The 26,965-nt window shown below is 49.5% G+C and overlaps 1 protein-coding gene across 6 annotated transcripts in view; it reads left to right on the top strand.

The window, feature by feature from the left end:
• Positions 1–26,965, top strand: part of FGFR1 (fibroblast growth factor receptor 1) — a 108,835-nt gene that overhangs the window by 70,087 nt on the left and 11,783 nt on the right. For 3 of the 6 annotated variants that reach the window (XM_053269684.1, XM_053269685.1, XM_053269686.1), the window contains exons 6-13: positions 4,153–4,276; positions 12,021–12,211; positions 13,985–14,135; positions 18,609–18,812; positions 21,316–21,460; positions 22,532–22,653; positions 25,332–25,442; positions 26,575–26,765. In XM_053269684.1, coding sequence (XP_053125659.1) covers positions 4,153–4,276; positions 12,021–12,211; positions 13,985–14,135; positions 18,609–18,812; positions 21,316–21,460; positions 22,532–22,653; positions 25,332–25,442; positions 26,575–26,765 — 1,239 coding nt within the window. Of the gene's footprint in view, positions 1–4,152; positions 4,277–12,020; positions 12,212–13,984; positions 14,136–15,250; positions 15,396–18,608; positions 18,813–21,314; positions 21,461–22,531; positions 22,654–25,331; positions 25,443–26,574; positions 26,766–26,965 lie in introns of all 6 variants that reach the window. The other 3 variants (XM_053269687.1, XM_053269689.1, XM_053269688.1) reach the window with 3 other exon arrangements.

Genomic DNA, 26,965 nt, shown 5'->3' with positions numbered 1-26,965 from the left:
GGGATGATGGGAGTTAGAGTTAGAGTCACTCCCCACCCCGCCACGTTTCCTCTGCTGGTGCTCTCTTTACAAACAGTCCGGTGGGGCGGCACCATACCTCCTTGCTGCCCCGTTGGCTCCTTGGACCAAAAGTACCCGGCGTGCTTGCACGTCACACTCATGTGCACGTTTTGGAGAGCCAGCGCAACGTGTGCGCACATGTGCCCGAGGTGCGCACATGTGCCCGAGGTGCGCACATGTGCCCGAGGTGCGCACATGTGCGCTGGTCAGTTCTGGTCTGAGGAGGCAATGGGTGGCAGGGAGGTATGCCGCCGCCCCACTGGACCATTTTTAAGTGTCGGCTGGGGAAATCCAATGCGGGGGAGGGAGTGTATCCTCCCCAGTCCTTAAAGTTATCCCCCCCCCCCCGCCCCGCCTTCAAACCAGCCAAACCGCCAGTCTTTTGAACCAGTTCGGAGGCCTGTAAAAGGGGCCTCCTTCTACGGGCCTAGTTCGTAGTCCCATAATCTCTAGGTCTAGCCCCATAATCTCTGAACCTTTTCAGAGCTGGATGGAGGCGTCTGGCTGAGTGTGCGGCGATGCAGGAGTCACCCAGGCACTCAGAACCGGCTGCTGCTGGCATGCCTTAGATGCCTCCGGCCCTGAACAACTTGTTTCCGTCTGGAGTGACTCACACGCCCAGCGTGGCCTCCATGCCTCCCACTGCTTGCGTAGCCCAGGCCCTGGCAATCATAAACTTCCTTTAGCAATCGGCACAAACGCTGCCCTGTTCTGCTTTTTCCTTTCTAATCTTCCTGTCTGGTCCCAGAAACTGTACCTGAGGAATCAATCGTGGCTTTAACGAGGCACCGAGAACACTCATGAATCAGACAGTCCTTGTCATTTTCTCCCAGGCTGAACCAAATTGTGCTGCGGCTCCTCATTGCTTCCTGAAAGTGATGACTCCAGAAAAAGTTATTCCACTGTGCACTCTTAATTTTCATCTTGGCTGGGCTTCTGCATCTCTGCCCTTGTCTTAGCTGCCTGAGCTGAGAGCTGCAAGGTGAAAGAGGGTGTTGTGAATCCGTCCCTTGACTGTCAGAGACCAGTTAGCCCGATGAGGAATCTTTCCCATCTATGGCCAATTGAAGTGCCGGAAAGCACAGCAAGGCAAAAATATTTTATTTTTCTTGTATAGAAGGCGAGACCTGTCGACTGGGCAAAGTCGTCTTGCACAGATGACACTGACTGGAAAGTTCAATGAATTAAATATGTAATCGCATTTTTATTAATCTGCTTGCAGAAGCGAGGTGAAAGTTTTGAATTTGTAGGATTTCAACTTCAAACATTTACTCGTTTTATTGAATAACTGCTATACATAGTAAGTTTGAGTCACAGTAACTTTGAATCTGAGAAAGATCATTTGCTTCTTTTGGGCATGATGTTTTTGAATTATTGATCTGATTACTGAGTGTAAAAAAAATCTGTTGAACAGTAACAGTTAAGAGGTCTTGATTATATTCAGAATTTCTTCTAAAAATATAATAAACAATTATTTAAATCTTTCACTCAACATATTCAGGTGTAAAAAGTAGTGCATTCTGCTAATTTAAGTGGCAGAATTGTTTCTGCAAAGTTTGGTATCTGTATGTATGACTTCATTTTGCACTAACAAATCAACAAACTCTTCAAAATATATAATAGATATTTGTATACTGCTCCAAATTCACATCTCTAGGCAGTTTATAACAAATATGAATTAAAACAGGAATTAAAATATTCAAAACAAAAGCTTGGATGAATAAATGTGTCTTGAGGATATAAATGTGTCTTGAGGATCTTTCTAAAAGTTGTCAAGAGAGAAGTCTCTTATTTTGGCAGGGAGCACGTTCCAAAGCCTTTGGATGTCAACAGAAGACCCGTCCCTGAATAGCCACCAGATGAACTGGTGGCAACTGCAAATGGGCCTCCCTGGATGATCTCAATGGATGAGATCATGGCAAAGAAGGCATTCTCTTAAATAATCTGGACATAAGCTGTTACAGGCTTATTATTAGTCTTAACAAATATTTATATACCACTTTTCAACAAAAGTTTCCAAAGTTTACACAGAGAAATAATAAATAAATAAGATGGATCCCTGTCCTTAAAGGGCTCACAATCTAAAAAGAAACATAAGATAAGACACCAGCAACAGTCACTGGAGGTACTGTGCTGGGGGTGGAGAGGGCCAGTTACTCTCCCCCTGCTAAATAGAGAATCACCACGTTAAAAAGGTGCCTCTTTGCCCAGTTAGCAAGGGAATATAGGTCAGAGTATACCTAAAATACTTTGGTCAGAAGCAGTGTTCCCAGGAATAGGGACTCCCAGATGTTCTTGACTCCCCCATAATCCCCAGCTGCAGTGGCCTTTGGCCATTCTAGCTGAGGATTATAGCAGTTGTAGTCAAGAACATCTGGGAGTCCCTGTTACAGGAAACTGGTCAGAAGAGGTGATTTGGGGTCTCAAGTAGTGTTCCCTGTTGTTGATAACAACTCTCATCATCCCCAGCTGCCGTGTCCTTTTGCTGGGGATGGTGGGAATTGTCGTCGTCAGCATCTGGGAACCCCAGTTACAGGCAACGCTGGTCTCAAGCACTCTGAAGACAAAACTGAGTGACTGGAAACGATCGTTTCAGCCAGAAATGATCCTAGCTGAAATATTATCACTACTCTACCATTAATATGTATGCAGTATACCGCTTTTCAACAAAAGTTCTCAAAGAAGTTTACACAAACAAAAATTGAGACGGTTCCTTGTCCTCACAGAGCTCGCAGTCTCAAAAGGAAACCTAAGGTAGACACCCAGCACCACAACTGGAGAGGTGGGGTGCTGTGATGGGATAGGGCCAGTTGCTCTCCCCCTGCTGAATAGAAGAGAATCGCCACTTTAGAAGGTGCCTCCGTCTCTCTTCCTCGGTACGGCTGTGATCCTCCACTATTGAACACCCTGCCCTAGTTTAGGAGCTCTGCACATTCCTCTTTTGTGATTGTGTGTGAGGGGGAAAGCAAGGTTGAAGCAGGAGGAAGTGATCATCTGGGGTTGAGGAGCTGGCTCTGAGGGAGTCTCCCATCACTTCCTCCTCCTCCTGACCTTGCTTTTGAAGAGCACACAGTCACAAAATGGGAGTGTGCAGAGCTCCTGAGCTAGGGTAGGCCATCGTGTGACCGAGCCTGTTTCCCACCCACCCGGGTGTATTTTCTGTGTGCAGCTCCCGCGCTTCCCCTCCCGGCTTCTGACTCTTTGTCCTGCACATTTTCAAGCGACGCTCTCTGCAAAATGTGAGGCCTCGGATTTGACCAGCCTGTTTTTGTGCTTAAAAGTTTAAAGATGGGATTATCCCGATGCCAGATTTGGGGCTTGTGCAAATGAACTTGCAGGCAAAGCATAAGGCTAGGCCAGCCTTGGGCACAGTTCGCCTCCCTTTTGTGTGGGAGAGCGGCTGGAGCCGTTTCAAGACCAGTTCCTGTGCTGACAGTCCCACTCATCGTCCGTATCGGTTTCCAGATGTAGCTGACTCTGTGGTCAGTCCAGCAGCTGGCAGCAATTACTGCCTCTGTATAGCAAGCGGTGGTGGGGGGACATGACCTGGGACTGGAGTTATGTGACATTCAGAACGTGTCGCTCAGGAGCGAAGACCCGGGGCCTGCTCTGTGTCGCCACGCCTGCTCACTCACGTGTGCGCGCACACAGATGCATTTGTGCTTTGGGGGGGAGCTTGCTCCAAACCCAATTGGCAAGCATGAATGACCAGCAGGCTGCCGTCAGGACAGAAGCAAATGCCACTGTTGGGGCACCCAGAGGAGCAACAGACCTGGGAGGGTGAGACTTTTGCAAACAAGCAATCAACTCTGTTTGTAAAAATGCAGAAAGCACACTGTAAACGGTGATATTTGAACGGGGGGAAAGCACAGAACGGAATGTCGTTGTGTTGAATCTACATTACTGGTTTAGAACTTGGCCGTGATCGCATTCTGGAAGCTAGAGTTGCTTGCCCCCAAAAGGCAGGGGAGAGGTGGTCTGGTAAGATCTGGCGTGAAAAGGGGCAGGTGAGGGACAGAGCTGTTCATCTGCCATTGATCACACCTTGCTGAGCTGCCTGCATCCTTCCCTCCTCTCCCCCACCCCCAACAGGTTCGCCATGCCACCTGGAGCATCATCATGGACTCGGTGGTGCCGTCGGATAAAGGCAACTACACCTGCATTGTGGAGAACAGATACGGGATGATCAACCACACCTACCAACTTGATGTGGTCGGTAAGGAAGCCTGGGAAGGGCACGTGGGATGCTGGAGAAGCTGGGGAGTCCTCGGCATCAGTTGTGAGGGCCTTGCTCAGAAAGAGGAATCCACTGGGCAGGCGAAGGGATGTGGTCACCCGAACTGGTTTTGGTGGCAGGTGGCCCTTCTCTACTCTTTGTCTGATTTACACCAACCCAACCACCCACCCCTGAATGCAAGGAAGCTATGGAAAAAAAATATTTCTACTGTTCCCCACTGCTGCCAGTGCCCTCCCAGGGCCAGATGCACGGGTTGGTGGGCTATATATGTGAAAGAGAGAGACTGTTGAAGTAGCTCACACGTAGTCACTCATCCAAATGCAAACCAAAGCAGACCCTGCTTAGCCGAGGGGACAATTCATGCTCGCTACTGCAAGATCAGTGCTCCTCCCCAATCATAACATGTGCCTCCATCAATTCCTATAGGAAGAATGGAGAGGAGAGCTGGTCTTGTGGCAGCAAGCATGACTTGTCCCCATAGCTAAGCAGGGTCTGCCCTGGTTGCATCTGAATGGGAGACTAGAAGTGTGAGCATTGTAAGATATTCGCCTTAGGGGATAATGGGGCCGCTCTGGGAAGAGCAGAAGGTGCCAAGTTCCCTCCCTGGCAGCTTCTCCAAGATAGGGCTGAGAGGGATTCCTGCCTGCAACCACAGAGAAGCCGCTGCCAGTCTGTGAAGACAATACTGAGCTAGATAGACCAATGGTCTGACTCTGGATATGGCAGTTTCCTATGTTCTTATGTTCCTAATATTGAGTCCTCTAGAGCAGTGTTGCTCAACTGGTGTGACACTTGCTGGTATGCCACACTGCCTTGCTGTTCTCTGCTGCTACAGCTGACTCGCTCCAGAATGCCCCAGGCAGGAGGCACCCCCTTCCCAGTGCATGTAGGAGCGAGTCCACTTGCAAAAGCGGAGTCTTTAAACTGCTGGCTTTGTGGCTGACTTGCTGATTGATGCGTTGGGAAAGGATCACTTGTTTCCTTGTGATTATGGGGCGAGTCAGCTCCAAACGCTGGGAGCTTAAACTCCCCCTCTCTGGAGCTAACTGGCTCCATAATACACCAGGTGGGTGAAAAGAAATAATTGTGTGGTGGCTTTGCTGACAGGGGGAAAAAAAAGTTCCGGGTGGTGGTGGGGAGTGTACCAAACTTTGGACCTCGGGGCGGGGGGCAGGCGCTGAGAAACACTGATCTGGAGCTCCTAGATTTTGAAGCTTGAATAAATCCTGCAGAATGGGGCAGTTTATGCTTTTATTTGTATGCCTCATATTCTGTTTTGGGAGGTTGGGGAGAACAGTGTGTGTGTGTGTGTGCACATGTACGTAAATATGTACACACAGCTGCCTAGTTATATCCTTGCTCCATCTAGCACTGTATTGTGTACACTGGCCATGGCCCCGAGTCTCTAGCAGGGGTTTGCCCAGCTCTGCTATCTTGATGTTTTTCTGTTTTTACTGGATGTGTTTGGGATGGCCCCCTGTGGCCTTATGCACAGTGTTCCCGCTAACAGGGATTCCCAGATGTTGTTGACTTCAACTCCCAGAATCCCCAGCCAAAGGCCATTGCAGCTGGGGATGCTGGGAGTTGTAGTCAACAACATCTAGGAATCCTTGTTAGAGAGAAGGCTGTTTATGCACATGCGCTCTTCCACTAAGTTGGAGTCCCTCTCTTTGAAATCCCAGGTTTAGGGAACGCAATTGGGTAGCCGTGCTACATCAAACCATGGCCCGCCTATTCCAGCTTTCAGTTTGTCTCAGCTGGCCACTAGCTCTTCATTTTAAAGGGACTGGACAGATTCACAAAGGACAAGTCTATCAGTAGCTATGAGCCTTGAGAGCTGTGGAACCTCCACCTACAGAAGCAGTATATCTCTCGATGGCAGATGCTGGTGACAAATAAGAGAGGAAGGTTATCCTGCTCTGTTTATGAGCTTCCCAGGTGCCTCTGGCTGACCACAACTGGAAACAGGCTGCTGGATTAGGACAGCGTCGCAGATAAATTCCCACAAGTTACTAGTCCACTTTTTTTCACGAGCCTACCTTGCCCATATATGTGTGGCACATTGACAGCCTGAAAGAAAGAGAGATGACACTCTTCCAATTGATATGAGCTTTTCTTTCTGGTTGCCTGGAGACAGTTCTTACTAGCCACCTGTGACCAGAGACGTGGATCTTTGCAAGCCTTAGTTGGGTGGACTTTGGTCTGCTCAGTCAAAGCAGTTTCTTGTGTTCTTGTTCAGAGGTTTATTGCTGCCTCTGCCTTAAAGGGCACTCAGGTTGTGCAAATAAGGAGTGCCCTCTAAGTAGCCGGAGATATGTCTGGAATTGATAGGAGGAAAGGGTTGGATGGATTTTCTGGCTTGCCCTTGACTTGCCACTTTGACCAGCCAGTGACTATCATGGAGTATGCACCCTTTCATTTGTTTCCAGGCCAGCTTCTCTCCCGCGGGTGGGCTCAAGACACTGGCTCTGCTTTCTTAGCTGAGGTTTTTATTTCATTTTTTCTGCGTTTATGATAATTTCCGGGGGCCAGACAGAAAAGCTCTCTGTTCCTCGCCACCCTCCCCAATTAATCTCCTTATTAGCCTTAATTCCCAACCAGGCAGGCTGATCTCTGCTGTTCCACTTGTGGAGTTGCTCTAAATGCCACTAAATGAACCATTAAGAATGCAATTTAATTTGATTACACTGAGCAAACTGAAGGGAATAGTCTGTAAGGGGGAACAAAGGGGTTTGTTAATGCTCACTCACTGCAGTGGCGGGCTCTTTGTTAATCGCCTAGGCCCTCATTAGGTTTGTTTGACCTTTGACCTCTTGATGAATAGGTAGCCATGTTTACTAACTTCGCCACCTCCCCCCCAACCCCAACCTCAGTTTTCTTGCAAGAATTTCACCTGTCCAGTTGCCTTGACTGCCATCATGGGGGTTTCCTGTGGTGCTTTCAGCTGTGATGGCGTGTTTACCAGAAAAGAGAGAGGAGAAGGCTCTGGTCCAACCCATCATCATCACCACCATCATCACTTGAACCAGGAACCTCCGTGGTGCAAAGTTAGCCCTACCTTAGTCAGGGCAGCTCAAGGTACTGCAGTGCCTGAGTTGAGGGGTCATGTTGTGGCTTGCCCCACAACCCTGCTGGAGGCCAGCCCTCTTCCAAAACCAGTTCTTGCAAGCTGTGGATGTGGCATGGGAGATGGGGTGGCAAGGTGAAAGGAAGATTGCCAGCAGCCCCCTCGTTTCTCCTCGTGCTTCTTTACAGGCTTTGGAAGGCACATGAGAAGGAGATGCACTCCTTGCAAGGCTGCAATTTCAAGGATAACGGAATCAAGCAAATTACCACTTTTTCAATGACTGCAGCCATAAGCAAAGCTTTACATTGATGTTATTCTTACAATCACCTTAAATGTTATAGATAATGTCTGAAAGGTACAAAATATGTCAGTAACAGAATCAGAAATGATAGCCACAAATTCTGATTCTATTACCAATGTGTCCTGTGTGTTTCGGACACTATACTATTTAAATCTTTTGTTTAAAAAAATGTCCTTGTAGTAGGACATGTTCTCTTGCCAATGGAAATATATAATATGGACTTTAAAACTTGCTTATGGCTACAGTCACTGAAAGAAGTGGTGACGTGCTTGATTCCGTTACCCTTGAAATTGCCCAAGGATCAGATTGGTCTCTGGCAGTAATGGGGCATCTTACTGCCTTGCTGGTACCCCAGTCATCTGCTACCTGAGGTGACTGTCTCACCTCGCCTCATGAAAGGTCTGCTCTGGCTCTGTTTAGCTACTGGGAGGCTGTGTGCTCAGGCACAGAAGGATTTAGAGGTGTGCAGTATCCGATCCTGTGGACGGCAGGAAGTATGAAGCCTTTGGATTGGACAGTCCCAGTATAAGTACTAGGAGCTTGGCCTAATGCCCTAGTCTGATCAGTGAAGCAGTTGGTTCTGCCCACAATAAGTCAGGTTCCTTAGAATACAAGAACAGCCCTGCTGGATCAGGTACAAAGCCCATCTAGTCCAGCATCCTGTTTCACACAGTGGCCCACCAGATGCCTCTGGGGAGCCCACAGGCAAGACGTGTGTGCATGCCTTCTCTCCTGCTATTGCTCCCCTGCATCTGGTATTGAGAGGCATCGTTTCTCTGAGGCTGGAGGTGGCCCACAGCCACCAGCCTAGTAGCTATTGATAGACCTGTCCTCCATGAATCTGTCTAAGCCCCTTTTAAAGCCATCCAAGCTGGTGTCCATCACCACATCCCATGGCAAGGAATTCCATAGATTAATTATGTTCTGTGTGAAAAAGTACTTCCTCTTGTCGGTCCTAAATTTCCCAACCTTCCGTTTTGTGAGATGACCCCTGGTTCTAGTGTTGAGTGTGTGAGAGAGAAATTTTTCTCTGTCCACCCTCTCCACTCCATGCATCATTTTATACACCTCGATCATGTCTCTTCTTAGTCGCCTCTTTTCCAAGCCCCAGATGCAGTGGCCAAGCCTCATAAGGAAGGTGCTCCAGGCCCCAGGTCATCTTGGTTGCCCTCTTCTGCACCTTTTATAGATCTACAATATCTTTCTTAAGATGCAGTGACCAAAGCTGTTACGTTTCCTTCTTCAACACTTCCCAGCTGCTGGGCCAAAGAACATACAATCCAGGTCCAGGTGTGGATGTGGCCACCTAGTCATAAAGGCATTCATTCATTCATTCAGTACACCACCTAGTATAAAAATCTAATCGGTCACTTCTGAAACAAGGCTGTGTCTGATTGAAATAGCTGCAGAACAGTGTTCCCTTTAACAGGGATTCCCAGATGTTGTTGACTACAGCTCCCAGTATCCCCAGCTGGAGAGCATCTGCTTTGCATACAGAAGGTCCTAGATTCAGTCCCTGGCATCTGCAATTGCTTTTATTTTATGTTTTATGTGAACTGCCCAGAGCCATTCTGGAATGGGCAATATATAAATGTAGCAGCAGCAGTAGTAGTGTGGAAAGTGATCCTCATGAGTATAAGAATCTTGTCGTTGTCGATGATGATGTGTAACTGTTCCTAGACTGTCCCATTTTAGACAGTCAGTGGTTGTATGGCATGATCAAATGTTTCCCCACAGAAAAAGTCCCCTTGCATGCACAAAAGTAGTATATTGGTGGTAAAGTGTGCCCTCGAGTCGCTGTCGACTCCTGGCACCCACAGAGCCCTGTGGTTGTCTTTGGTAGGATACAGGAGGGGTTGACCATTGCCTCCTCCCGCGCAGTCTGAGATGATGCCTTTCAGCATCTTCCTATATCACTGCTGCCCGATGTAGGTGTACCAGCAGGGATTCGAACCGGCAACCTCTGGCTTGATGATCAAGTCATTTCTCGCTGCGCCATTGGAGAAGGCTAAACTAGAATTCTTTTCTGCATGTAGGGAGTCCTTTTTTTAATAAAACGCTCAGCCCTATGATCCCTCCCCCTGCAGTTTTAAGTAGTATATCCCAGGAGCAGTTCAGTCTCAGTTGCTGTTTCTGGGTGAACCAGTTGTGGTTCATGGCTTGTTGTTGTTGTTTCCCCGCCGCCACTCTGGCTTCTTTATACCCCACCTCCATTCCAAGTGTCAGAGCTGCCTTTTAGGGTATTGTAATGCAGCCTCTGAAGAAACAATGGGAATCCCAGAAGCATTTGGCAAGCAGTGGGGAGCTCTCTGTAGCCTATTCATCCCCATTGGCTGGGGCTGACCTGGATTTTTTCTGGGTCAGATGAAGTTAAAACTACTCAGAACCTTCTGCGGTCTCCTCCTTGTCAAACTGTAACCTGGGTCAGCTGAGTCCAGGTGGCTTGTGGTTTCTTCAGAAAGCTTGTGAAAGGAAGAATGCCTCTCTCACAGGATTCCTTAGTGCAGATTAGGAGAGTTTTTAAATTTATTTTTAAAAAACTTGTATCCCATTTTATGCAACATTTCTAAAGTTGCCTGTTAATCGGCTCATCACGCTCACAGTCAGGATGGGGTTGGGAGTAAAAGGCAGATAACTTTCACTCCTCAGTACCATGTTTCGTGCCGATGTGGGGATTCCTATCCCGTGATCATGAGCATGGAATCACAGGGCTGGTTCTCAAGATTGAAAGGAAGATGCAGGTGCCGCCAATGAAGATCGCAGAACCATGTAGACTCCTGAAGATCTATCACGCATGTGGCAATAATGTCAGGCGGAAGACCGAGAAGTGATTTTGTGTGAGAGCTCTGTTGTAGCTTGTCATGTTCTTTCCCTGGCAGCATCTCCAAGATAAAGCTGAGAGAGATTCCTGCCTGCAACCTTGGAGAAGCCGCTGCCAGTCTGGGAAGACCATACTGAGCTAGATGGACCAATGGTCTGACTCAGTATATAGCAGCTTCCTATGTTCCTATCTGGGGACCCAAGGTTGAGAACTCCTGCACTAGGTCTCGGCAGCCCTGTGGGACAGGAAATGGAAGACCGCCTGACTGGGCTGGGAGAGCTGTGAAGCGCTGCAGAAACTCTGCTCCCTAATTTGAGGCAATAGTTCTTGGCAGCGGAAGGGCCAGTCCTGTGATATTTACCTCAGGAAGTGGAATATGGTTTTAGGATACAGGGGGCCCCGCTCATCAAGGATGCTTAGTGAGAGGGATTAGAAGAGGACGCAATCCCTTCGTATTTTTAATAAGTGACTGGCTAGGATGAAGAAGGGGAAAATTCTTGGCTCCGGCCTCTTGCAACGAAGGGGAAAAAATAATTTCTTAATCCCTGCTTTGTCACATCACAAGTGAAGATGTGAGGGCCGCAGACGGCTGAGAGCTTTCGTTTCCATGCCTGCCTGCCTGCCTGCCTGCCTGCCTGCCTGCCTGCCTGCCTGCCTGCCTAATTCTCTTTGGTTCAGGGAAGTTGTGTTCAACTTCTGATCTGCGCCTGACTCGTCGTCATAGTCACTTGATTGTTGGTTCCCTCGACTGAATTCCCTTGAGTTCACTTGACTGAGAGCCAGTGTGGTGCCGTGAACATAGGAAGCTGCCATATACTGAGTCAGAGCATTGGTCCATCTCGTTCAGTATTGTCTACACAGACTGGCAGCAGCTTCTCCAAGGTTCCCCTTCGTTGCAAGAGGCTGGATGGGCCTTGGGCCAGCAGGGCTGTTTTATGTTCTTACTGTACCAGTGCACACTCACTGTATGAGTCTTGAACATAATGTGTGAATTGGGCTCATGGAGTTGGAGTTTTCGCCCTTATCTCAGTGGTGTCCCATGACACTGAAGTTACGTCTGAGGGCGCTCTTATATTACCATAGGTTAGAGGTTCCCAACCTCCGGTCCCCAGGTAGTGTTGGACTACAACTCCAATCACCCCCTGCCACAATGGCCATTGGTCGTCATGGCTGGTGATGATGGGAGTTATAGTCCAGCTGGGGGCTACAGGTTAGGAACCTTTACCATAGGTCAGGTGGCTCTAATCTAGCCAAGCTTCAGCGTTTGGACGCCCTGACCCAGTCCATATCTGTACCTCCATTCTCCCCTCAAGGATCTGGGGAGCAGCCGTCTATTTTCTTGGCAACACCATCAGTTACCCTTCCTCTCAGACTGTTAAAGTGCAGAGAAGCTGAAGTTCAGAGCTGTTCGGGAGGTTAAACTGAGGCATTGAAAGCAAGCAGTATTCATTCATTCATTCATTCTCTCCCTCCCTCCTCCCGGACTTGTTGTGGGGCACATCCAAATTCATGTCTTCTCCTATCTCCCTTCCAGAGAGATCACCTCACCGGCCTATCTTACAAGCTGGCCTCCCAGCGAACAAGACTGTCTCCCTGGGTAGCAATGTGGAATTTGTTTGCAAGGTATACAGCGACCCTCAGCCCCACATCCAGTGGCTGAAGCACATTGAGGTCAACGGGAGCAAGATCGGGCCAAACAACCTGCCCTATGTGCAGGTCTTGAAGGTAAAAGACCTTGCCTTGGGTGGCGTGGCAGTTGGTTGATATGGGGCCTGTCTGGGGAGGGAGGCAGATGAGGAGAGGTGTGTTGGGAACAAGGCTGTTTACAATTCAACTCAATCTGCCCGGTTGAGTCAAATCAGCTAAATCTGAAACATAGACTTGACTCCCTGTTGTGGGATTGTTGCAAAGGAGAGTGGGAAAGGGAAGTATGGCCGGAAGGATCTGGATTCTGCCTTGTTCTGGACTAAAACACTTCTACTGGGTTACAGCCTTACCAGTGTGACAGTCACAAGATTTGCTGAGCACCTACCTGGCCAACTGCAACGCAGCACTCTTGGCCCATGTTTCGCTTTTGTGGGGGGGGGGTCACAAGCTGTGTGGGCCTTTAGGAGTCTGCCCAGGAAGAGTTGGTGACATAGCAAAAGCTTTACAGAGCTAAATAGAGCAAATGTGGTTTTGCCAGAGCTGGGAAGGATGTGTTCAGGTTCTTAATTCAGAGAGTGAGGTGGCTTCATTGCCACGACTCAGTAATCTGATGTGGGCTTGTTAGTCCATTTATATCCGTGCAACCGTCCAAACCACACAGTGCTCATTGTTGGAACCTCATTGGGAGAGGGAGAGAGAGAGCGAACTCTCTCAGGTTCACTACTTAGAGCTGTACCAGTGTGCCGTTTAACCCTCTAAAGAGGTGACCTGGATAGAAAAACTTTCTGGGATGCCCTTATTTACTGGAGCAATTTATCTCAGCATACAAGGCCAAAAAGTGGGAGCTAAGAGAGAACTTGATGCAAGAACTTTGCATAACAAGCCCTTTATTTAATCCTAAGAACAGCACCGAAATGGGATTATAAAGCAAAATATGCACTTAACAGCTTGTGTTTAACTATTTAGCATAGCAATAAGGGTATATAAGGGGAAACAGATACAACAGATAAGGGAAAACAGGCTTTTAAATTAAAACTTGTTTTATTCCATGTGATATGCAGAAAATTACACATGGGGTGTGGTTACTGTTGTTTATATGTGTATTCTACTGACACAGTAGTACCGGCATAATTAAGACAATGAGCTGTGCCAACATTCTTGCATTATAAACCCTGAACGTTCTATTGATCATAAAAACCTAAACTTTCTGTCCAATCTGCCTGAACACTTGCAAACACCAACTGGGCGATAGGTGATGCCACCTCTCCAAATCTGGTGCAGTTCTGGGGTAAAATGGCTGAGCTGCAGCAGTCTAAAAACTGCCCCATAAACTCTAGAAAACAAGTGTTGGTCATGCTTTTTTGCTATCAGATAACATAAGTTTCTGATGTCAGTGTGTGTGTGTGTGTGTGTGTGTGTGTGTGTACACATGCATACACATATAAAAATGAATGAATTTCTTCTTCTTTTTAATTGTATGGCCAGCTAATGTTCAGCAAGTTCTCCAGTTTCTCCTAGGGAGAAGCAGTAAATGATGAACTTACTCCTGCCTCTGTATGCCATTAAACTAGTCCAAGTGTTCATTAGTACCAACAAAGTTATACAAGGTGTGTCCGGGGTTCAGTACTTGCCCTCAAAGGAGATTTCTTGAAAATGAGAATTGTCAGCTCTGTTTTATGGGTGTATCCTGGGACAGTATCGGGACAGAGAATTGGAGTCCCCGTCCCTTGCTTTTGACTGGGGGCATTGGTGGAGGAATGCTGATGCGATTGTGCTGTTGATCTTGATCTTGGAGCTCTGATGCCCATCCACTGGCTGCTGAGTGACTCCTCTGTTGTTGGTCTGTTCTAGCACTCGGGAATTAACAGCGCCGATGCGGAGGTGCTGACCCTGTATAATGTGACAGAGGCTGAAAGCGGGGAGTATGTTTGTAAGGTTTCCAATTATATTGGTGAGGCGAACCAGTCTGCGTGGCTCACCGTCACCAGACCCATGGCTGAAGGTAAACGGGAAGAATGCCACTTTGGAGGCTCTTGCTTGGACAGTTGGTCCTTAGTGGTGGAAAAACCAAGCTTTTGTGGCTCTCCTGTTTCTGCTCTGTTTCTGGTGCCATAAACCATGGAAAAATCTTCGGAAGGGATTGATCAGTTTAGTTTTGTGACCTCCCCTTATTCTTCTATCAGTTTCTTTCTTTGTTCTTTTTTCTCTTAATGTGTGTGTGTGGGGGGGTGTATGTGCGCGTGTGCACACACACACACACACACACACACACACACACCCCAATTGAGAAGCTGTCCATCGAATCTTTCTGCTCCTATATCAAGCTGAGAATTATTACACTAGACGTGTAAATTTTTATTGCAAGGGCTGTCAATCAATTAAATAATGCTCACTAAAAATCATCATCTGATTTTTAACTGGTTAACTCAATCTTCTCGGTCAGCTTGCGTACTACCATAATCTCAATGTACATGCCTTTTTTGAGACAGCGGAACCAAAATAGCGCAAAAAAACTGCACATGTGCCTTGAATGCACATTGCACCAATTTAAAATTGGCTATCGCAGATTGGTTGATTGATTGATCTATTAAAACTTGCAAGGCTTAATTTTTGCACATCTGCTTTGAATTTCCTGGCTTGCCCTGCCTCTTGTCTTCTACAAAGAAAAACTGCACTTTCTTGATTCTTTGCACAGTCTCTCTCGCTCTTTCTCTCTCTCCAGCAGCAGATCGATTATTTCCTTTCTCTTCTCTCATGCTTCCTTGTCCATCCATCACCTCTCCTCTTCCCACCCCAAGAAACTCAGCTGGTCCTTCTCCCCACGATCAGTTTTTCCATGTGGCCCATCAACCAGCATGTTCAGATGGGCAGGGAAATTCAGTTTGGTGAAGGGTTGTTTTTAACTCCGTCTCTTTAGGCCAGCCTGGATCTGAGGTTGTCCTAAGGCTTTGTGTTATAATAAGTCTGCGGTGGTGTCTGTGCTCCTTAGGAGGTTTCGGGGGCATGTTCTCCCCTTCCCGCCTCCTTTGTACCTTGGTTCCTAAAGGGTCTTATGTTTGCTGGTCCTACTTCTTCCTCTCTCTCTCTTTTTTTGCTTCCATGTTTTGCTCTTTCTAGACGGCTGGTGTTAACACAACAGACAAAGAAATGGAAGTCCTTCATTTAACGAATGTCTCCTTTGAGGATGCTGGGCAATATACGTGTTTGGCGGGTAATTCTATTGGGATCTCCCATCACTCTGCATGGTTGACGGTTCTGGAAGGTATATACTGGTTCTGTTCCTTTCTGTTCCTTCTTGCTATCCTCTTCTAAGTTTGGGTGATGAGTGTGCTGTAGGTTGCGAGAGCCAGCCCGCTTTGCGAGTTTGGGGAGACTGGTGGCAGATTGCCCCCAACAAATAAGTGCTCTCTGAAAGAGAAGTAAAGCTCTGATTTGTTGGCTTCTTCTTGCTCCTTTTGGCCACCCAGTTGGGGAGGGTGCAGGAGCTGTTTCACACACTAGTACTAAAGCAGGACCTCGGCCACGCACAGAGGCCCTAACCCTAACTGCTCAGAGACGTAAGTTTTGTGTGGTATAAAAATATGATAGATAGATAAATAAATGTGCCACCCCAATGGACCCAGCCGCCATGTGTAGAGATGGAGTTAGCAAGACCACAGGCTACCCACCCTCCATGTTCTGGAGGTGGTCAAAGTTGCACCAAGTGTTCCAAGAGCACAGGTTTCCATTTCCACAAGAAGAGGTGTCTCGCCTTATGCACAAGCTCCTCTTTGGACCACAATCCTGACTCTTGTGATTTTTTTTTAAAAACAGAGTCACAAGGCAGATTGGCCACAGTAAAAAATAAAAACAGCAGTTGTGTAGTTGCACAAGCAGAATGGACCATAGGAACTTAGAACGCTGCTTTCTGTTGAGTCACATCCTTGGTCCATCTAGCTCAGTATTGTCTGCACTGACTGGCAGCGGCTTCCAGGCGGGAGTCTTTCCTGCCTGGAGGGATTGAATCTGCCAGGGATTGAACCTTCTGCAAGCAAGGAGATGTTCTGCCACTGAGCAACAGCCCCATCCCCTCTGATCTCATGATAGGGTGGTCCTGGAAATCAGGGGTGCATTTCCTCCCCCCTCCCCCCCATTTTTTCCTCTGGGACACCCATCCACAGTCTTTTGCATGCACATACGTGGGCTAAGAGATTGCTCTGCCGACAGATAGACAAAACATTTTTAGAAAAGTCTATTATTAGTATGCAAGTTCCTCTATGGAAATCCCAGTTCAACACTGAACTAGGTAGTTGCCATTTTATCCAAGAACCATGCTTTTTTAAAAATAAAAAAAGGTGCTAGTTACAAATATGGACACTCGCTTCAGTAAATAAGTAGACACGACTTGACCTGTAGGTAGATGCAAACTTACCTGTCAGCAGCAACAGCAGGCAGTTCACTTGGCCAGAAGGAAAATGCAACTGTTCCTTCCATATCCGGAAGCTACTGTCTCCAGGGCTGCTCAACTTCGGCCCTCTTGCAGATGTTGGCCTACAACTCCCATAATTCCTGGCTGGGAATTATGGGAGTTGTAGTCCAAAAACCGCTGGGGCGGGGCAAAGTTGAGCGGGCCTGGACACTGGTGGGTAGCAGCTCTCCAAGGTCCCAGGCAGGAATCTTTCCCAGCCCTACCTGGAGATGCTGCCAGGGAGTGAACCCGGAACCTTCTGCATGCGAAGCAAATGTTCTACTGCTGAGCTGCAGCCCCACTCCCGCAAGGCAGGGATAGGCAACGTGTGGCTCTTCGGATGTTGCTGAACTACAACTCCCATCATCCCCAGCTGTAGTGCATTGTGGCTGAGGGTGATGGGAGTTGTAATTCAGCAGCTTCTAGAGAGCCACAGGTTGCCTACCCCTGCTCTAAGGGTGACAAGAGTCAGGGCTCGCATATAGTCCCCCATCCAAATGCAAACCAGGGCAGACCCTGCTTAGCAAAGGGGACAATTCATGCTCGCTAGCACAAGACCAGCTATCCTCCCTAAGTCCACCACCTGGGGTGTGGAAAACCATTAGAAAGCTTGGCACCCCTTTCACGTTAGATTCAAGGGCTTTGTATGGGAAGGGGAAGTCACTTGGATTCCCAGTGCATCCCACCGCCTAGAAGTCAAGACTAGAAAATGGGCTCCTAAAGACCCAAGGGCCTCTTTCCCCAAAACCGCCTAAAGATGGCTTTGTGTCTCCGTGGCCACGCCCTGGCAGGGAACGGATCCTGGCTCTTGCTAAGGCGCTACGCTGCTGCTTCTCCGGCATTCTCTCCTGAATTGTCCTGTGCATGAACTGCTGCTCTGTGGACCCCGGCTGAGACCTGCTTGGTTGATGCGGGATCTGTTTTCCAGTCATCAACCGTGGGCAGACAAGAACTGATAACTGCGGACTCCAGAAAGTTTTCCAGTTGTGTGCCGTTGGCAAGAGTCACGCACATGCCGGGCAAAAACTTTCAGGGTTATCAGCCCTTCTTCTTCCTTGTCAAGCCTGTACCTGTTCAGAGTCCTGCAGTCTGAACAGGATAAGATGGTGAGGGTTTCTTCTTGTCATCGGTTCCTCCCTCCTCTCCATTGCTAAATGTCATTCTCTGATGCTTGCTTGCTTTTCTGGGAAGGGGAGGGTGGAGATGGGGAGGAGCAAATGTATTTTCTCTCTCTCTATCTCTCTCTCGCTCTCAGTTGTAATCTCAGTTCTCTCTCTCTAGGTCTGTGCATAACAAGTTCAGAAACATTTGCTTGTTGCAATGCCAATTCTGTGCTTCTTGGCTCACTGTTTTCTGTGTAAGCAAGCATTAAGCTTCTGCTCCAGTGAGGGGGGGAACCCCAGGCAAAGTTCTTACTGCTGCCTCGGTAATTGCATTGTCCTTGATGGGGCTGCTGAGATTTCTTTCTGGCCAAGATCTGCAAAGGATGGCTAGACAGAGCTGGGCTAGAGAACAGCACATCTGACCCATCTTCTGCAGACACCTCGGCACCTTGTGTTCTAGAACACGATCCTGGCTGCAGCATAGCTTTTCCAAAACGGAACGGAGGGCAAAGAACCTTGCTGGATCTGGCCCAAGGTCTATGTGGTCCAGTACCTTGTTCTACACTATGGCCCACCTTGGGAAGCTTCCAAGCATGAAATGAAAGCGTGCCCTCTCTCCTGCTGTTGCTCCCCTGCAACTGGTATTTAGAGCAGTTGAACCTGGGAGAGGCAGATGCTCTGCCACTGAGCTAGGATGCCATCCCCCAAGAGAAATATCTTACAGCTGACATGCTGTCACCCCTCCAAATGCAAACCAGGGCAGGCTCTGCTTAGCAAATGGGATCATTCATACTTGCTACCCGCGAGACCAGCTCTCTTCCCGGAGCAGGAAGCTGCTCTTCTCTCTCTCTTTGTTTTGGTGTTGTCGAATTGCTGCTTCATGGCGAGTGTTTGGGATGCTGACCTCTTCCTCGCCCTGCTCCAGCTCTGGAAGACAAGCCCGCCATGATGACCTCCCCTCTGTACCTGGAGATCATCATCTACTGTGCGGGGGCCGCCTTCATCTCCTGCATGATCGTGACCGCCATCCTCTACAAGATGAAGAGCACCACCAAGAAGACCGACTTCAACAGCCAGCTGGCCGTCCACAAGCTGGCCAAGAGCATCCCCCTGCGCAGACAGGTAACAGAAAGTAGATAGGGGGTTTGACTGCCCGCTGTTGCCCCCTCCCCCCTCGAGAGGGCCGCCTGCACCCATCGCAACACCTCGGCACTTCTGTTGGGCACATGCTTTCACCATCTCAAGGGAGGAGCGGGTTGGGCACAGGCCAGGGGCTCAGCCAGGTGAGTGGGGGCTTGGCGCAAGCTGTAAAAGTGAGCGGTCCACCCACCTGCCCGCCATCACCACTGCCCAGCGGGCAGCCTGCCTACACTGCCTACCAAAACGACCACCCAGCCCAACCAGCCGCCTCCACCACCGCCTCCCACTCGGCCACTTTCACCCCGCCTACATATTTTGCACCTGTGTGGCGTAATGACGTCACTGAGCCCGTGAGAACAGGCCTGCCTTAAAGGGGCCACCTGTTCTTGCCAGGATCAGAGCATCCTCTAGGACCGCATCCGGGAGAGTGCCCAGTTCGAGGGAGGTGGCTGGGCGGGTCCAGCCTCGGTACTGCCACACACCCCTTCTCTGTTGTCCCTACACCCTTGGAACAGGGCACGGGTTTCTGCAGAAGGGTTTCCGTCTCTCTGCTTTGTGGCAACACTTTGGGGTTGTGCTGCGTTGGCCGGTGAGGCCTGCCACGTGGCTTGGTCCTGCGTTTGAGCAGGGCTGGGATAAGACCTGGCTGGCCTCTGAGTCGCTTCCCGGGCTGCAGCATGTCTGGGACCGAGGGCCAAGTCGGGCTGGCATGGGAGAAGGCGGCCACGCTGGGGCAGGTGGAAGGAAACAGAATGGTGGCAACCAGGACTTGTTCTGGAGTTTGCAACAGAGAAGAGTAAAGGCTGGTTGGGCTGTACAAGACAGTTTAGTTAGTTAGTTAGTTATTTGATATCTATACCGCCCTTCCAAAAATGGCTCAGGGCGGTTTACACAGAGAAATAATAAATAAAAATAAGATGGAACCCTGTCCCCAAGGGGCTCACAATCTAAAAGAAACATAAGACAGACTCCAGCAACAGTCACTGGAGGGGTATTGTGCTGGGGGTCAATAGGGCCAGTTACTCTCCCCCTGCTAAATAAAGAGAATTGCCACATTAAAAGGTGCCTCTTTGCCAAGTTAGCAGGGTTTTTTTTTAGCAGGGGTTAGAGTTTTGGCAAAGGAGAGATGGCCATTCTCGGTATAGTTGGCATTGACATTGCATTTTAATGGGCAGAGTGCTGTGTGCCCTTGACAGTCATCAGGGCTTCTGTCGTCACTAAAATTCTGCACAAAGACCAAGTCTAAATTCTGTGTCCATAAAAACTAAATTCTGTGTTCGGTATAAGTAATGCAGATGAAGCAGATTGGTGTAGATTTACCCCCTCTAACCCCTTGAAAGTCCTATCCAACCCTGCCTCTAGTTTCTACGGGCACTGCCAACACACTTTCAGGCATATTTTTGCTGTCGTGAGGGCTCGAAACCTGATTTGTTTTGAAGATGAAAGCCAAGTGCGTCAGGATGCACAACATGTCACCCAGTACCAAATTCCATCCCTTTGTGGTACAGATGACAGAATATAGGTGGCCCTCGTTATTCGTGGGGGTTGCTTTCCCGCCAATTTCCGCTGATAACAAGACCTTGAGGAAATAGGGATTGGGGGCTTAGGTTCCTCGGGTCAGAAAAAAGTGAGGGGTGTTTGGAGCGCAGGGAGAAAAAGGTGAAATAGCATACTCTGCCATGCTCTGCAGGTCTACAGCTATCCAGAAATACCCCCCACAACCCCAATTCAATTCTGATGCTTTTCCACAAAAAGTGGTGGTGGTAGTGGTGGTGTTTTATTAAACAAAAGAGCCACAAAACAGCTCCATTTAGCATTTCCGGCCACCCAGGAACCACAGATAGTGAATTTCGCCTGTTTTTGTATCCATGAATAATAAGGTTGGGTCTCCATTGCCCGAGGAGAGCTGATCTTGTGATAGCAAGCATGGCTTGTCCCTTTGGCTAAGCAGGGTCTGCCCTGGTTGCATATGACTGGGAGACTAGAAGTGTGAGCACTGAGCTCTGGGAAGAGCATCTAGGTTCTAAGTTCCCTCCCTGGCAGCATCTCCAAGATAAGGCCGAGGGAGATTCCTGTCTGCAACCTTGGAGAAGCCGCTGCCGCTCTGTGAAGACAATACTGAGCTAGATGGACTTATGGTCTGACTCAGTATTTGGCAGCTTCCTATGTTCCCATGACCACGGATATGTGAAATGAGGGCCAGCTGTACTGGGTTGTCCGGATCAACCTACAATATCCTGACTGTAGCAAACCAAGGGAGAGAGGTCCGTGCTATATTCTAGATAAATCTGGGAAAGTCGTTTGCAAGCCCCTAATAAGCCGGGTTTGTTTATTGCCGCAAGGACACTGTTCACAAGAGAGAGAGGTGATATGTTCAGATAGAAACAGGATTGCCTGGAAGCAGGCCACTCTCTTCCCTTTCACAGACAGACTAGTTTGCTCTGGAGTCTGTGCCGAAGGTAACCCCACTCTCTCGCTCCTTCTGCTGCAGGTTTCAGCTGACTCCAGCTCCTCCATGAATTCGGGTGTGATGCTTGTACGCCCCTCGCGGCTTTCCTCCAGTGGGACCCCAATGCTGGCAGGCGTCTCTGAGTATGAGCTTCCTGAAGACCCTCGCTGGGAGCTTCCCAGAGACAGGTAATTCCATCCCACTCTGGCCAAGCAGGCATTTCTAATACCTATCCTGGTCCTACTATGTCCTGGCGGTCGGCGGTGGAAGGCTTTGTGTCAGAGTTGAAACCAGCTGGGGAGTTGAAATTCCAAGGAAGCAGATTCCAGCTAGGCATTAGGAAGAGTTGCTTAATTGTAATTGCTGTTGGCCAGTGGAACAGTCTGCCTCATGCAGTGGTGAGCGCTCCTTGGCTGGAGGTTTTCAAACAGAGGCTGGGCGGCCACCTGTCAGGGCTGCTCTAGCAGATGCCTGCACTGAGCAGCAGGTTGGGCGAGAAGATTTCCGAGCTCCCTTCCAACGCTAAAAGTCTATGATTCTGGGACTTCATGGGAGAGGTGAGAGTTTGGTCTGGAGGGAAGGCCACCTGGGGACCTCGTGTAAATTCCCTGATGGGGAGACAAGGTGGGCGATAAATGTAATATAGACATATTAACTTTCACTGGGTGCTTCAGAAAACAGAATAACCGCCCTGAGCCTTTTGGAAGGGCGGTATTAAAAAAATTAATAATTAATTAATAACGGAGTGTCATTGTCTCTGCTGTCTAGCTCAGGTATTTCACTATTATTGAAAGGCAAAAGTTACCATGAGCTTTTGTGTCTTGAGAAATTCCATTGCAGCCCAAGACTATTAGACTCAGATTATGGCCATCAGAACCATCTGCAGAGGCTCCTGTAAGAGATTCCCCTTAGGGGATGGAGAAGAGCAGAAGGTTCCAAGTTCCCTCTCTGGCCAAGATCGGGCTGAGAGAGATTCCTGCCTGCAACCTTGGAGAAGCCACTGCCAGTCTGGGTAGACAATACTGAGCTAGATGGACCAAGGGTCTGACTCAGTATGCGGCAGCTTCCTATGTTCCTCCCCAAGAGGAGTGGTGGGGAATTTCTGTTCAGCATGCAGACAATGTAATCAAGGAGAAGTGGAAACGGAGAGCTTGGAGTGGCACATTTGAGCAGGCTGTTGCCACTGGCCAGGTCCCTACTGAGTGCAACAGGAATGGTCCCCTTCCCTGCAAGAACCTCCTTTCTGCTGCTCCTCTTAGGCTGATCCTGGGGAAGCCACTGGGCGAAGGCTGCTTTGGACAGGTGGTGCTGGCAGAGGCAATCGGCCTGGATAAGGACAAGCCCAACAGAGTGACCAAAGTGGCGGTGAAGATGCTGAAAGGTAAGGCACGCCCTTCGTGTGGCTTCGGCCCCCTGTGCAACCAGGCTCCCTTCCTCTCGAGGAGCTCTATAGGTCCGCCTTGTTGCTAGTGGCTGTCAAAGGGCAGGAGCCACCTCGAAGCTGGTGGGAAGTCTTGGATTCTGTGGGTCTGGAATCAATCAATCAATCAATTTACGTTTTCAGTGTTCTTTATGATATTTATTGCACCTCTGTATGTTCTTCTTTTTGTTTTTTTTCTGTTTGGCTTAAGGCTGCAATAAGATTGATTGATTGATTGATTGAGCGAGCCAGCGTGGTGTAGTGGTTAGAGTGCTGGACTAGGACCGGGGAGACCTGAGTTCAAATCCCCATTCAGCCATGAAACTAGCTGGGTGACTCTGGGCCAGTCACTTCTCTCTCAGCCTAACCTACTTCACAGGGCTGTTGTGAAAGAGAAACTAAAGTATGTAGTACACCACTCTGGGCTCCTTGGTGGAAGAGCGGGATATAAATGTAATAATAATAGTAATAATAATAATTGATTGTAGGTCTGGAAATGTCTTGATTTGCTGATGGGGCTCCTAAATTTTGGCTGGCCTTGATGGCGAAGCACAGACTGGCCAGGACTTTGCCCCTCCCCCAAAGGGGTGGGGTCTGGTCCCTGACTTGTGCTGTCAACATTGTGCATGCAACGTAAGGGTGAGGTAGCCCCCCCCCCCGCCGTTGCTTGCTTGTCAGCTGTAGTGCAGGCTGCGTCAGGGAATCCTGCTCTTACCCCTCCCTCAGGATGATGTTGCTCTCCATATATGACTTCCACCCCTCCCGAGAAGGGGTCATTACTGTGCCTCCCCACTCATAAGACTGTAGAGTGGGAGATGGACCCGCTAGGACAACTTGATTTCTAAGGCACGCTTCACCATGTGGGCAGCGGCCTGCGGCTAAGAGCCACGCTGGCTTCCGCAGACACCCGCCCGCGTACCTCCCTCCCTCGTTGGCACCGGCAACGAACCAGTGTGCCGGGACAGCTGCCCGCCCTCCCATCGTCTCCTCTCCGTCTGTCCTCATGCGGCGCTTCTCAAAGAGCCAGTGTGCGGGCTGATGACGTCACTACCCGGCGACGCGCTGAGCAGTGATGTCATCCGCCCTAGTCAGCTTTGCTAGCACCAACTCGGACAGAGGGAGGGAGAAAGGAGGGAGGGAGGGCTGCTCCCCCAGCCCCGCGTGTGCTGGCTCTTTGCCAGTGCCGGCGGGGGGCGGGGGCAACGGCACGGTGCTGGCCCCAGTGGGCGGCCCGTGTTCACTGCACACTGTTGCCCAGTGGTGGTTCTGCCCCTGTCGCTGCACAGTTGGACACCTGTCACTCCAGGTGGCAGCTTGGCTCCCGTTTCCCCGAGAGAGGCAGGCAACACTGACAACCACCAAGACTGACATCCCAGCTCGGTGTGCTCCATTTCCAGTCTGCTGCAGAAGGCCTTGCTGCTGGCCAAGAGGCTGGTGTGCCTCTCCAAAGGATGAGGTCACAGGGAGAAAAATGTGTCCAGCCGCTTCTGCAGGCCTGGCTTCCATGCTTCTCGCTCCCTGGCCAGCAGCTCCTTTCAAACTTGTGTTTGTTTCTTCCTGCTGGTTTTGACCTGTTGAAATGGATCTGCCTCAGAATATTTTGTTCCCTGTTGAACCGGTTATATTTTATCACTGTTTATTGCAAGCCTCCTTGTGCTGTAATTGTGAGAAAGACGGAATAGAAACCCACATAGATCCTCTTTATTATATTGCTATCTTGCTCTGGTGCATCTGGGAGATTCCAACAGTCTCCCGGCCAAAGTATTGATGAAGTCCGTACCTGCTTAGAGGGACACGTCTGGGAGAAGGGGATATCCATCCCTGCTTAGCTTCAGACATGATGCAGCCTCGGGTGTTCGCAAGCCAGGTAGAGAACCTAGCAATGGTGTTTCCTTCAGGGCCACCCTGAGAGGAGGAGAGTGCTGGGGGTGGAATATGCTGACTTCTGCACTGGCTTCAGCCCATTTTATTTCTATCCCCTGCTAGAGCAAAGAGGCACCTTTTTTTAAGTGGTGATTCTCTTTGTTGAGCAGGGGGAGAGCAACTGGCCCTATCCAGCCCTAGCACAGCACCCCTCCAGTGGCTGTCTTATGTTTCTTTTTTAGATTGTGAGCCCATTGAGGACAGGGAGTCATTTTATTTGTGTATATCTATGTACACCTAATGGCGCATTGGGGAAGCAAGCAGTAGCAAGTCAGAGGTTGCCAGTTCGAATCCCCGCTGGTATGTTTCCCAGACGATGGGAAACACCTCTATCGGGCAGCAGCGATATAGGAAGATGCTGAAAGGCGTCGTCTCAGACTGCACAGGAGGAGGCAATGGCAAACCCCTCCTGTATTGTACCAAGGAAAACCACAGGGCTCTGTAGGCGCCAGGAGTCGACCCAGACTCAACGGCACACTTTACCTTTACACTGCTTTGGGAATTGTGGTTGAAAAGCAGTGTACAAATGGTCGTCATTGTTTTATTCCTGGATTTCACTTTCCCTGCACATCCTCTCTGTCTGTGTTGGCAGCTTGAAGGTCCTGGTGATGCTTCTCAGGAGACCAGATTTGCCCCCGGGGTCTCCAACTGCTGACTCTTATTTGGGGCTACTCATGGTTCTGACCAACCAGGATCTATGCCTTTCCCCCCCACAGCTGACGCCACAGAAAAGGACCTGTCTGACTTGATCTCTGAGATGGAAATGATGAAGATGATTGGCAAGCACAAGAACATCATTAACCTCCTCGGAGCTTGTACTCAGGACGGTAAGCACCCAGCATCCCTTCTTCCAACCTGAAGGTAGCTGGAGGCTACAGGGCATGGCAAGAGATGGGATTCGTTATCCCAAAGGTGCTTAGAAAAATGTTGAGAGACTTATTTGGTGAGTGGCGAACTCTGTGCAGAGAGCATTTATCCCTTTTCATTTCTTAATAGTCAGTGGTGGAACATAGGAAGCTGCCTTCTGCGGAGTCAGACCCTTGGGCCATCTAGTTCAGTATTGTCTGCACTGACTGGCAGCGGCTCTCCAAGGTTCCAGGCAGGAGTCTCTCCCGGCCCTACCTGGAGATGCCACCAGGGATTGAACCCGGAACCTTCTGCATGCAAGCAGACGCTCTGCCACTGAGCTATGGCCCCATCCCCCTAAGGGGTATATCTTTTACAGTGCCCACCCATCCAAATGCAAACTAAAGTGGGCCATGCTTAGCAAAAGGGACAATTCATGCTTGCTACCACAAGACTGGCTCTCCTCCCACACTGGCTGAAGTGCACTGGGAGTTGTAGTCCTACAATAGCTGGTCCCCTTAGCTAAGCAGGGTCCACCCTGGTTGCATATGAATGGGAGACTAGAAGTGTGAGCACTGGAAGATCTTCCCCTCAGGGGATGGAGCTGCTCTGGGAAGAGCATCTAGGTTCCAAGTTCTCTCCCTGGCAGCGTCTCCAAGATGGGGCTGAGAGAGACTCCTGCCTGCAACCTTGGAGAAGCCGCTGCCAGCCTATGAAGACAATACTGAGCTGGGTGAGCCTATGGTTTGACTCAGTATATGGCAGCTTCCTACGTTCCTATGACCCAAGGTTGAGGCTTTGATAAGCTGTATAACCTTGAAGCTGTTATAAGGTGTATTGTGGGATGTCGCCAGAGCCAAGAAAAGTCTAGACTAGTGAAGCATTCAGGTTGCGGTATCAAATTCGAAAGCGACACCTGAGTGGACAGACCATGAGATGTAGACAGGAGAGATCGTTTCCCCCCTGCATCTCTCAGGTGCCTGCATTGCACACGCTCTCTGCTTGGCCCCACAAACTGACCACATTCAACTGGATCTCAGCAGTGCCAGTCAAAGGACTGGGACTAGAGCCTCTTGCTGTCTGAGCTGGGGCCTCTTGCTGTCTCTTCCTCAGGCCCCCTCTATGTGATTGTGGAATATGCATCCAAAGGGAACCTGAGGGAATACCTGCAGGCGCGGCGCCCCCCAGGCATGGAATACTGTTACAACCCCACCCTGATCCCCGAAGAACAGCTCTCCTTCAAAGATCTGGTGTCCTGTGCCTATCAAGTGGCCAGGGGCATGGAATACCTGGCGTCTAAAAAGGTGAGCAGTTGCAGCAAGCAGTAACGGGCGAAGGGGTTGGGTCTCCCAGGAAGGAGGTCGGAGAGGGGTTGGGAAGAGGGCTGCTTTGAGGGCCACCCAAGGCACTTTGGCACCCGTAGATTCTGCACGCTCTCCCCAGGCGAAGCAGAGTGGGGAGGAGTCCGCTAATGTCAGCATATTGACCTCTGGTGTCGGGCATG

The sequence above is a fragment of the Hemicordylus capensis genome, chromosome 8 (genome assembly GCF_027244095.1).
Source record: "Hemicordylus capensis ecotype Gifberg chromosome 8, rHemCap1.1.pri, whole genome shotgun sequence".
In the NCBI taxonomy this organism is placed as follows: domain Eukaryota; kingdom Metazoa; phylum Chordata; class Lepidosauria; order Squamata; family Cordylidae; genus Hemicordylus; species Hemicordylus capensis.
This window is presented reverse-complemented; position numbering and strand designations above follow the sequence as displayed.